Source organism: Balearica regulorum, chromosome W (assembly GCF_011004875.1).
Source record: "Balearica regulorum gibbericeps isolate bBalReg1 chromosome W, bBalReg1.pri, whole genome shotgun sequence".
In the NCBI taxonomy this organism is placed as follows: Eukaryota; Metazoa; Chordata; class Aves; order Gruiformes; family Gruidae; genus Balearica; species Balearica regulorum.
Genome location: NC_046219.1, coordinates 6,139,171 through 6,152,111, shown reverse-complemented (window position 1 = coordinate 6,152,111; position 12,941 = coordinate 6,139,171). Strand labels below are relative to the sequence as shown.

Genomic DNA, 12,941 nt, shown 5'->3' with positions numbered 1-12,941 from the left:
AAAAAACACTTAGAGAGTGCTTTTGCAGCCAGAGAGAGGAGTGAGAAGATGTGAGAAACTCTGCAGACACCAAGGTCAGTGCAGAAGGAGGGGGAGGAGGTGCTCCAGGCGCCGGAGCAAGATTCCCCTGCAGCCCGTGGTGAAGACCATGGTGAAGCAGGCTGTCCCCCTGCAGCCCATGGAGGGAGGATGAGGGGGTGTAGCGATTCCACCTGCAGCCCGTGGAGGACCCCACATTGGAGCAGGTGGAGACACCTGAAGGAGGCTGTGACCCCGTGGGAAGCCTACACTAGAGCAAGCTCCTGGCAGGACCTGTGGATCCGTGGAGAGAGGAGCCCACGCCAGAGCAGGTTTGCTGGCAGGACTTGTGACCCCGTGGGGGACCCACGCTGGAGCAGTTTGCTCCTGAAGGTCTGCACCCCGTGGAGGAGACTCACGTTGGAGAAGGTCGTGAAGGACTGTCTCCCGTGAGAGGGACCCCACGCTGGAGCAGGGGAACGATGAGAGGAGTCCTCCCCCTGAGGAGGAAGAAGCGGCAGAAACACCGTGTGATGAACTGACCGTAACCCCCATTCCCCGTCCCCCTGTGCCGCTGAGGGGGGCGGAGGTTGAAGCCGGGAGTGAAGTTGAGCCTGGGAAGATGGGAGGGGTGGGGGGAGGTGTTTTAAGAGTTGATTTTATTTCTCATTCCTCTACTCTGTTTTGCTTAGTAATAAATTAGATGAATTCCCTCTCTAAGTTCGGTCTGTTTTGCTCGTGATGATAATTAGAGAATGATCTCTCCCTGTCCTTATCTCGACCCATAAGTTTTTTTTTTTAGTTATACCTTTTCTCCCCTGTCTAGTGAAGGAGGGGAGTGATAGAGCGGCTCTGGTGGGCACCTGGCCCCCAGCCAGGGTCGACCCACTACACATACTAATTCACAATGTGAATTTACAGTTAAACTGCCTTAAATTCTTGTGTGTACAAATGAGTTCCAGAATGAAAGTGGCTGTAATTCGGATAATTTTAGTTTCAGGGTCACCGTGTCCTGGTATCTGACTTGCCAATAACCACATCATCTAATTGCTTTCATAAAGCAATTAAGTGCCGTAGGAGCCCAAGTCAATTTGACTTTTCTTTGCAGCCAAATACCTAGTCATTTTAGAAAATGGGATGTAAGTTTCTAAATAACTTAGGTTGCTTTTAAAAATGTAGTTTTGTTGGAATATTTGAAGTATTCAGCACCATAGCAACAGCAAGGAATTATGCCTAGTCTTCAGTAGTAATTTAATGCATTTAAAAAAACTTATTGGGTATCAGTTGTGAAAAAATATGAGATACATTACAGGCATGAGAATAAAACACTTGCAATGATACTGATAAGCAATTTCAGTAAGGGAGCAAGGCCAATTTTTTTTTTTTTTAATTTTTCAGAGTATGTGATAAAATGTTAGGTCTACAAGGTTTTAATGCTTAGTGCAAAAAAAGCTAGAAATTAATTAGCTATGCTTGCTCTTGCAAAGGGCTAAAAGTTATAAGACAGAGATCAATTTTGCTTTATGCTATATGGCCTTCATGAAGAGATAACCTAGTGTTTCATTACTATATAAAATTAAATGACTAAGACAAAAATGAGATCTTTTTAAAAGAATAAAATTAAAATAAAAGTTGAGCCTCTTCAGAGAAATCAGGGATTTTCTTAGTGCTACTGTGATGATTCAGGTTAAATACAAGTCTTTTGCATTGTGGCAGTGTACAGTAGACATGCATAAAACTGTTGTTAACTGTGTAAGTTTAATGAGAAACAGAGTTTAAATGTCAGCTATGTTCAACACATGCAGTGTGTACTAGTGGACAATAAAAAAAGCTTGGAAACTTCATTGTTTCTTGTGGAGAAAAGTGACTCTTCTCTTTGTCCCCCACTTTAACTTGGGTCAGGACTGGGATATAAATCCCCGATTGATAAGGATCATAGCTGAAGCATTAATTTTGTGTTAATACCTAATCTTCTGCATCCCATGGAGAGCTCTTCTATTGCTATTGACACTTAGTCTTTCAATAAGCAGTGAATACTTAGGCATTTTTTTTTCTCTGTCTGTCTTATCTTCTGCAGGAGTACTGTGCATTACCATAGAGAATATTTCTGTGGAATTTTCCTTCCTTAAAAAGAATTTCCAGTGGAAATTTCCTCAGTGCTAAGCTTCCATATTGAAAAGTGGTCTCTGTTTGTGTTGTGGTGGTTTCTATTGGCCCTGTGATGAATTAAGGCTGTATTATGAAATACAGAACATGGATTTAGGTGGTGGATCTAAATAGAATATAGCCACTGATTTGCACTGCATAGTGGTCTGCCATACAGTGGAAAGAGTCTGTACCATTACTCAACCTCTTTGGTCAGCTTCATCCATCAAGTCTGCAAAGATTTTGACCCTGCTGCAGTGAGCTGATGTTCAAAGCATAGGACAAGAGATGCCTAATAACAGGACTATCTGTAACAGAACTCGAAAAGCAACTCTTCTGTCCACAGGCTGCATGTGTGCTTTGGATGATTCAGGATCTGAGAGCATGGTCAAACTGAAAGGCTAAACACAAGCGAAAGATCATATATGAAACACCCTGAAAGAGAAATCTGTAATAGCTCCATAAGCACCCCTCTTTCCAAATTTGCAGAAAAAGCATCTGTGTGGTGTATGATAGGCACGGACTCTGTAGGGTGCAAGTACAGAATCAACTTTATTAGAGAATTTCCTGATTATATAGTGTTTCTTGTTAAAAGGGGAGGCTCTTTTATTCCCCAATCATCACCCGATTCGTCTTCCCCGCAAGATCCGCTATTCTGTTTTTCTCTTGCACCTGGCAGGCACCTGGCTGTCTGTTCTCAGCTCCTTATCTCCTGGATTCGGCCAGTCACATGTTATTTACGAGCTACTGAAGAATGCAAGGCCTGTTCTGTGCATATCTTTTCTTTGAACCGCTGTTTTTTGCTGCTTTAGCGCACAGGTCGAAATCGCACATTTCCCACGCTGTTTTTATTAGCTAAAGCGTTGTTCTCCACACTTCTGCATTTCTATCTTCTACACTGACATAGGAACTGGAGGTTCAAGCATATTGTAGCTCTGAGTTGAGCAAAGGGGTGTTGAAAGCAAAACTATATATCCTGGAGTGGGATAAACCTTCAACATTTGTAGAAAATGATAGAATCAGAAAAGTCACTCTCATCTGCTGATTTCAGCCATTCAGCTGCCTTTCTCACTTTCCAGTAGGTGTGTGCAGCTTTGTTATTAGTCACCTCACTAAATATGATGTGCTTCAAGGGTCTCCATCTTTTTTGCTATGACCAAATTTGTCATTTAAGCTGTGCACATTATTCCAATCTAAAGAGCTGATTCACAACTATGTTTCCCTGGGTTTATGCTGATGTAGCTCCATTGAGATCATGTAGATATTCCTTATCCCAAAGGGAAGAACAGATCTTTCATGCTCCGTTAATGTTTCTGCTTTTCTCCCCAGGGGACCTATCTTCCTTTGCTAAAAATTCTTTTGAATATTCCGATTAAGGATAAGGATCTCTTTGAATATTAATTAGTTTTTCATTGGCCTCACTCAAAATATTTAACACAAAGCCATTTCCTGGTAATCGTCTCTTGATTATAACTTTGAGAGGACTTACCCTGTTTTAATAAATTCCAATTTATCAAATAAGATTTCCTTTTGCATGTGTCCAGTTAATCACAACTACAAATAAAAAGACAATAAACAGCAGCCATAAAGAGATATTTTTTGTTTGTTTCTTAAGTTTTCTTCTTACAAAAGCTGTCATTCTTACCATAGCTTTCCCTCTTTTGCTGGTCTTTACTTAAATTATTTATATTGTAGATGACTTTGTCCCTCATGCACATAAGTTCAGATTCTTTTGAGTGGCTGAATCTACTGGGCCTGTACAAGCAGGCAGCTTTGTATGAATACTAAAATGGCAGAACAACCCAAAACACTTCTTTCTTGCCTCTTCCTGGAATGGAAGAGGACCTGATGGCTATGTGCTCCACTGCTCTTTCTTCAGCTTCCCACTCACTCCAGGACTCTTAATAAGGTATAATTAAATAACAAAACCCCTTTCTGTTTCCAACTTTGCTTTGAATGTTCAAGAGAGAGGGAGAGAGAGACTGAAGAAATTTCAGTTTCATTACCTAGGGCATATGGTACTTTAGACTAGCAGCAGGATAAACTCTAAAACCATCATGTTTAAATCCTTTCTATCATGATGTAATTTTACACATTTAATAGATGACCACAGCAGATGCCCTTTGAAATCTCTGAAAGGGGTGAAATTCCCCAAATGCCTGTTTAAAATTTCTTCTAATTCAGGAAATGAAGTGAGGAGCTTAATTCTCATTCTCGACATGAATGAGAGGAGGCTTCTTGGGAGCTTTTAGGAATACCTTGAGGGATGCTGCACTCATCCTCTGTGCCAACAGAGTCATCATCTCCATCTAATAGTACAGTCATAATATTAATGCAGTCATAAAATATTAATAAAGCATAATTCTGCACATACTTTATTTCTATAAATCTGAAATAAAGCTTAAACTATGTTTTATAGTGTTGGCACTGCATACAACTCAGCAAACAATAAGTGATACTGATTCAAAAAGCAGAAAACATCTCTTGATTTGGACTGCTTTTGGGTTTTTGTTTCATGAAGGCATCTCAAAATAACTTCATTCTGAATACAACTCATTAATATGTGCTCCCTGCCCCCTTCCTTCACAAGCCTTCTCCAACTGACTAAATGTGGTGACTGGAGCTTTTTGGATTAATTTTCCTTAAGTGACCTACTTTGCAGAGAAAGATAATCATGCATTTATAGCCTCTGGCACTCTATTCAGGTCACAGATGGACAGATAGCAAAGCTATTCCTCAGTGACTTCCTGGAGATATAACTAATCCCCAATGAGAATGGAGATAGGCTTGGTGTTAATTGGTCAGAATGCCTAAAAGTGTGGAAGATCATTGACTCCTACTTGAATTTTCAGGGAGTGTCACAGTTACACCAGTCAGCAGTTGTTCTAGGAGTGTTTTTGGTAGTGATCAAATTATTGGACACCATAGATGTTAAATATCTGACTTGGAATCCTTTGCCTTGACAATGGAGCACCATGTGGTTTTCTGACTGTGGATGTGTCTGATGTTACACATGTACCAGATACTGTGGCCTGCACCAAGGATCGGAGATTCAGGGAGAGTTTTGAGCTTTTGCTTGCTAACAAGCACTTACGATCCTGTGAACAGTTGTCATTGTAAAGATAATTTTCCATGCAATAAGTGTGACCTAAACCTCTGTTAGGGAAATATTTTTTTGTATAGCATGATCAGTTGAGCCAATAAAACTCATATTTTGCTGTTATCCATTAGAGGCCCATTTTCCCTCTTGTATTTGGCACTAATGTAGTGATGTTTGCAAAGCAGCTTGTTATCTTATTTTCAGATGTTCAGAAGTTTCACAAGGGAAAATGACCAGGCATTATCCTCTGTTATGATATTTTTTAAAGTTTGCTGGAGCTTTTCATACTGAGAAACAGGCAACAAGCAGGAGTGTTAAGGATGTCTCTTTTTTTGAAAGACCATCTTGAAACTTTGAGTGTGGCCATCAGTCAGTGATGTTAATTCTGACAGGGCTGAAGAAATAACTTAAATTTGTGAAACTGCCAGCAAGGGAATGGATGGCTTTCAGAACAAAACAAAACAAAATACATGTGCAGATTGAATTCTTGTGCTGCAGGACTGCAAATGTGTGTGTGCACCTGTGTCCCCCGATGTACACATACAGCTCTGCTCTTTGTGCCACAGTGTAAAACTGAAAGGTGTTCTGGTAGAAGTTGCATTGCAGTTTGGATCATTTTGATCACTGAATAAGTGTTCATATTTCATGTGCTTCCTAGAGCAAATAATCTCAGAACATTTGAAGAATTATTTGGGTTTGGTTTAGATATTTACAACTGTTAAAACAATCTGACAAAGCTGTGCATGTATTTCCTATGACACAATCTAATGCTTTGAGGGTAGAATCAATTCCTTTTAACAAAAAGCCTTTCAAACAGGAATTAAGTAAAAGTTTTTAGAGAGAAAGAGTACATGCAGCCCTCCTGTACCTATCCCGGGGGAGTGTAGTGCAGCTGTTTCACGGTCAAAACTTTGACCATGGGCTCTAGCAGTTGTTGGGAGCTCCATGTGTGGGCTTTCAGCTTCTGGACCTGTCTGTTCCCTGTCCCGGGTGTTAGCCCCAGCATCTTCTCTTCTGAGGGAGAATTCTCATTGTGCCTGAACCATATGCTTCTCAGTGTTCCCTCTGGAATTGTTGATAAATTTGAACCAATGTAGCTCTACAGATGTAGGCATCATTGCAGATACTCTTAGTCTAGCTTAAGAACAGCCTGCTGTAGGTGTGCTTTTATCTGCTCCTAAAATAATTTAAATCCAAATAAGTCAAGTTTTAACCAAAATAATCCACAAAGCATAATATTAAATTTTTTTTTTTTTTTTTTTTTTAGTTTGTCAAGAAAGTATTTGAAAAAAGTAAGTCAGCACTGCCAGGATTGGTTATGGGCTATTTTAATCAAATTATGATTTCATGAAACAAAAATTCCAAAAATTCAACATCTTTGATTCTGTGTTTCTTGGTGTTTATGTCAGAGAATGTGGAGTTTTATAAGAAGAAACAGGATAAGTCTAAATAGTTGGGAAGTCATTGTGCATTATCAGATACAAAACTAGACTAATTTAAGCAGTGCGTTTCTACTTTATGGAGCCATAGTACAATCTGTAGAAGATACAGCAGAAATTATTTGTAGAAGAAAACAGTATATGCTGCAAACAAATAACATCTGTGTTACAATAGACATGTTTATGCCCACTATGTAGATCTCTTAGGGATAAAAAGTATGATTGAAAAATAGTAGTGGTGCAGTCCTACTGAAAACAATCAATTTAAAAATAACCAGCTCCGAAGAAACCTTCTAGTCTTTGAACCAGGGTAGCCATAGCAATAATAGAAAATACATGTTTCGTATTTAATGCTGACATACCAGTATACAAGTAATAACTTCAGAGCTCCTGACTATTTTCTTGGCCCGGTAGTAAGGCACTAGGCAAAGGTGAAGATGAAACACGCCATGAATCCCCCTTGCATTGTTACTCAGCACTAGCTAGGAGTCTGTCTTCTGGGATCTTCATGGCTTATAAGTTTACCTTGTATCATTGTGGGTATATAAATTTTTACATTGAAAAAAAAGTCCATTCGCTATTCTTTTTGCATCTTAAATTAGGATATTAAGTGACCAAACAGCTCTCATCCTGTAACTCTCCTGGATACAAAGCTTTTTATCATCTGCTGCATTGCATCAATATAAAATATTTCTTCTGTGAGGAAAAATGAGTAGTGAGGCACATTTTGTAAACATGTATACATGTCACACATACACAGTTAGCTACTAGTCCTGCCATAGTGGGACTACTAAATGGAATTACTCGCTTGCAGGAAATTGCTGGTGTGGATATTTGTTTGCTGGATCAGAACATCAAGGAGGAATTGTGAATATGATAATGAACTAGATTTTTTTTAGCATTTTTTATGGAATTTTTTGATCTGCTGTTCTACTATAAATAAAAGTAAATCTGATCAGAGAAACAGAAGGGTAGATATTATTACAAAAATTAGTTCTCATCTTTCATATGTGAATCAATGTTCCTTGATGGAATAGGATTATCGTTATTTTAGTTCAGTCATTTAAGATTTAAAATTTCCAGTGGTGAACTTTGAATTAGTTGAATAGATCATGAAATGCTAGAGGAATTTGTAAGAATCCATATTCCTCTTCTGAAGGAACTTGTATTCCTGTTCAAGGAAACAAAGTGGTGTATTTGGAAGGAAATAATAGAGCGTGGAAGAATCAGACATCACATTTTAGTGAAACGGATGTGATCTGAACTGGTAATGAATGTTCCTCAGTGACTGATTGGCTTCGAACACCTAAGGAGCTTCTATAGGAATCATAATGGTTTGGAAATACGCTTTTATGGGATGGGCTGTTCATATGCATGAAGTGGACAAAAGAAACTCGGTGGGCAAAATGGTAGCAGAATGTTTAATTGTTCATATGTACGAAGTTCAAATAAGCCTATAAACTTACATGCAAAATAATAATAATAATTTATAATTAAGCATGTTAAATATATTTATTATAATAAATAATTATATTATACTAATTACTGGTAATTCACCATAAACCTATATGCCTCTATGCAAATGCACATAGCATGGGGAATAAAGAGGAGTTAGAGATGTGTGCACACCTGCAAAGTCATGATCTCATTGGCATCACAAAGACGTAGTGGGATGGCTCTTACGACTGGAGTGTTAGAATGGAAGGATACAGGCTTTTTAGGAAGGACAGGCAGGGGAGACGAAGAAGGGGTGTCACCCTCTATGTCAATGACCAGCTGGAGTGCATGGAACTCCACCTGGGGATGGATGAGGAGCTGACTGAGAGATTATGGGTCAGGATTAAAGGCAGCACTGGGGCAGGGGACATCATAGTGGGGGTCTGCTACAGGCCACCTGACCAGGGAGACTGAGCAGATGAGGCCCTTTATAAACAGATAGGAGCAGCCTCACATTCACAAGCCCTGGTCCTCATAGGGAACTACAATCACCCTGAAAATTGTTGGAGGGACAACACAGTGACCATGAAATTGAGTTCAAGACCTTAGGGCAGCGAGGAGGGTGCACAGCAAGCTCACTACCCTGGACTTCATGAGAGCAGACTTTGGCCTCTTCAGGGATCTGCTTGGTAGAATACCATGGGACAAAGCCCTGGAGGGAAGAGGGGCCCAAGACAGCTGGTTAATACTCAGGGATCACCTCCTACAAGTTCAGGTGAGATGCATCCCAACAAAGAAAAAGTCAGGCAAAACCACCAAGAGGCCCCCATGGATGAACAAGGAGCTCCTGGGCAAAATCAAACACAAAAAGGTAGCCTACAGCGGGTGGAAGCAAGGGCAGGTAGCCAGGGAGGAATACAAAAAAATTGTCCGAGCAGCCAGGGATAAGGTTAGGAAAGCTAAAGCCCTGATAGAAATTAGTCTGGCCAGGGATGTCAAGGACAACAAGAAAAGTTTCTATAGCTATGATACTGATAAAAGGAGGACGAGGGAAAATGTGGGTCCCCTCTGGAATGAAACAGGTGACCTGGTTACCCAGGATATGGAGAAGGCTGAGCTACTCAGTGACTTTTTTTTGCCTCATTCTTCACTGGCAAGTGTTTCAGCCAAACTGCCCAGCTCACAGAAGGCAAAGGCAGGGACTGGGAGAATGAAGAACTGCCCACTGTAGGAGAAGATCGGGTTTGAGTATCTAAGGAACCTGAAGGTGCACAAGTCCATGGGACCGGATGAGATGACCACCTTCTTTGCATGGAATTAGGGGGTAGCAAAGAAAAAATGAGAGCATTTTATTTCAGAGGATATGTATTTTTCTCTCAGATGTACATTTTTGCTCCTTCAATATCCATTTCAGCTATAATAAGTTCCATATTAATTTCAAAATGGTATATGTTGTAATATACCGCCCACTGTAAGAGAAGATCAGGTTCGAGAATATCTAAGGAAGATGCACAAGACCATGGGACCTGATTAGATGCATCCGCGGGTCCTGAGGGAACTGGTGGATGAAGTTGCGAAGCCACTCTCCATCATATTTGAGAAGTCCTGGCAGTCCAGAGAAGTTCCCGCTGACTGGAAGAGGGGGAACATAACCCCCATTTTTAAGAAGGGAAAAAAGGAAGACCCAGGGAGCTACCTGCCGGTCAGTCTGTGCCTGGCAAGATCATGGAGCAGACCCTCCTGGAGACTATGCTCAGGCACATGGAGAATAAGGAGGTGATTGGTGACAGCCACCACGGCTTCACTACGGGCAAATCGTGCCTGACAAATTTGGTGGCTGCATACGATGTGGTTACAGCATTGGTCGCACTCAAACACTTGCAGTCAATGACTCAATATCCAAGTGGAGAACAGTGACGAGTGGCATTCCTCAGGGGTTGGTACTGGGACCGGCACTGTTCAACATCTTTGTCGGCGACATGGACAGTGGGATCGAGTGCACCCTCAGCAAGTTTGCCAACGACACCGAGCTGTGTGGTGTGGTCGACACGCTGGAGGGAAGGGATGCCATCCAGAGGGACCTTGACAGGCTGGAGAGGTGGGCCCGTGCGAACCGCCTGAAGTTCAACAAGGCCAAGTGCAAGGTCCTGCACGTGGGTTGGGGCAATCCCAAGCACAACTACAGGCTGGGCGAGGAATGGATTGAAAGCAGCCCATAGGAGAAGGACTTGGGGGTGTTGATTGATGAGAAGCTCAACATGAGCCAGCAGTGTGCGCTTGCAGCCCAGAAAGCCAGCCGTGTCCTGGGCTGCATCAAAAGAGGCGTGACCAGCAGGTCGAGGGAGGTGATCCTGCCCCTCTACTCTGCTCTTGTGAGACCCCACCTGGAGTACTGTGTCCAGCCCTGGTGCCCCCAACATAAGAATGACATTGAACTGTTGGAGTGGGTCCAGAGGAGGGCCACGGAGCTGATCAGAGGGCTGGAGCACCTCTCCTATGAGGACAGGCTGAGAGAGTTGGGATTGTTCAGCCTGGAGAAAAGACGACTCTGGGGAGATCTAATTGTGGCCTTCCAATACCTGAAGGAGGCCTACAGGAAAGATGGGGAGGGCCTGTTTATGAGGGAGTGTAGTGACAGGACAAGGGGTAATGGGTTTAAGCTGAAGGAGGGTCGATTTAGATGAGATGTTAGAAAGAAATTCTTTACTGTGAGGGTGGTGAGGCACTGGAACAGGTTGCCCAGAGAGGTTGTGGAGGCCCCATCCCTGGATGTGTTCAAGGCCAGGTAGGATGAGGCTTTGGGCAATCTAGTCTAGTGGAGGGTGTCCCTGCCCGCAGCAGGTGGGGTTGTAACTAGATGATCTTTGAGGTCCCTTCCAACCCAAACCATTCCATGATTCTATGATTCTATATACAAAATCATTTTGGCCAGGTCTTACAGATCATTTGTTTTCAATGATGCCATTAGTAGTAAGCTAATTAGACAAAATTAATTATTTTCTATATGTATTTTCAATATAATCGTGCACTTCACATGCTGTTGACATTATACAAGTTAACTATTTGCATACTAATACATTCACCTGATGTGCCTGTGATGTTTTTCCCTTGCATACTGAGTGCAAGGATAGGGTCTGTGAATGATGACAGATTAATTATCTGTGATAAATAAAGCCCTGTGTTTCCTCAGAGAATAACTAAACTCTAGTCAAGGAGAATTCCTCCATAGGCTACTAGGAAATCCCAAAATCAGCTTCCTCTTTGCATTAAAGCAAATATCTGCTGATATTACTGAAGAAAGGCACATTAACAGTATTATGGTGTTGAAATTCAAGACTTTTGAATTTGTAAGTAGAAATTAAATATGGTATTTAATAAAGAAAGTATATTTCAGGCATAGAAGATTTGCGTTAAGACAACTAAGCTGTAGTTCCAAAGCACTACATGAGCTCTTTTTAATCAAGTTGGTGACAAATCTTTTTTTACAATATATATAAAAATATATAAATACAATATATAAATACAATATATAGTGTAGTATATTAAAAAAGCACTTTCAATACATATATATTAAAGTGGTGACTAATCATATACATATTCTAGAATTGCATGCTGTTGCTTTTGGGAAGCTGATATGGATTTCATCATCAACATTTTATTAAAAGAAGTACCCTCTTGAACTGGGAGGGTAGATGTTGTTTTCCAATAATGATATATCTATATTAAATAAAATCTGTTGATGAATATTTTCCAAATTTAAAGTTTTGATGATTTAAGCACTTGGATTCTCATTTGTACATTCAGTCATAAGATTTTTGAATAATTCGATTTTTCAAGATTATTTTGAAAAAAAATTAATTATAAGACATTTAAAAAAAAGAGAAAGAAGAGTTTTTAGGGCTCTGACTATTCTCATTCTGTCTGTACAGTTCAACAATCAGCAAGCATTGGGAGGCAGAACTGGCCACGCTCAAGGGTAATAATGCAAAGCTCACAGCAGCCCTGCTGGAGTCCACTGCAAATGTAAAACAATGGAAGCAACAGCTTGCTGCATATCAGGAGGAAGCAGAACGTCTCCATAAGCGGGTAAGTCGAGGCAAATGGCCAGGATCCTTAAGGTGGAAGTACTGGTGACTGTATTCACTCATTATGAAGTAAAATAAGCTTATTGTTGGGGCTTTAACTTAATGTTTGAGACAGAAATTAATGATGGCTTTAAAGCACACAGGATTCCTAAGTTGGGAAATTCTTTCTTTTGTAGCAGTTCCTTTTCTGCAGAGGATTTTGTTGCAGGAAGAGTTATCTAACCTGTGATATTTAAGACATGCCTGCCAGGTTTCACTCTTCATTTGCTGCCAGCTGCATCACATCTGTTTCAGGATCTTCTCTGTAGCATTACACTTTAGTCCCTCTTGCTTTTAAGCCCATAGAAACTTGACATCAGATCTATAAGCTAAAGGAACACTGTTGTAGTTTCTACATATAACAAATACCAGCAACTTCCTTTCATCCTTGCACCTAAAGAAAACTGAATGTAGAATCAAACTCATTATACACAATTAAAGATCTACCTCTGCTTTCATACAGGAGGGACATGGTCCCGATCCCTTCATTGTAAATTTTGTTTGCAGAGGTCATTTGGCAATGAAATGCCAGTGTTTGAGAGAGGAATAAAGTGTATGCAAGGCTGAAGGCTGGATGATGAAAACAAGTATATAAAATTTTTATTTCTCTTCTCTTTTCACATGTAAATCTCTCTATATGCTATAATTTATTCATCTTTATTCATATGAATTTGTCAT

The 12,941-nt window shown here is 40.6% G+C and overlaps 1 protein-coding gene across 3 annotated transcripts in view; it reads left to right on the top strand.

Moving 5' to 3' along the window:
- LOC104643370 (homer protein homolog 1) overlaps positions 1-12,941 on the top strand; it is a 125,580-nt gene that overhangs the window by 80,503 nt on the left and 32,136 nt on the right. For all 3 annotated transcript variants that reach the window (XM_075739050.1, XM_075739049.1, XM_075739051.1), the window contains one exon: positions 12,069-12,225. In XM_075739050.1, coding sequence (XP_075595165.1) covers positions 12,069-12,225 — 157 coding nt within the window. The remainder of the gene's footprint in view (positions 1-12,068; positions 12,226-12,941) is intronic.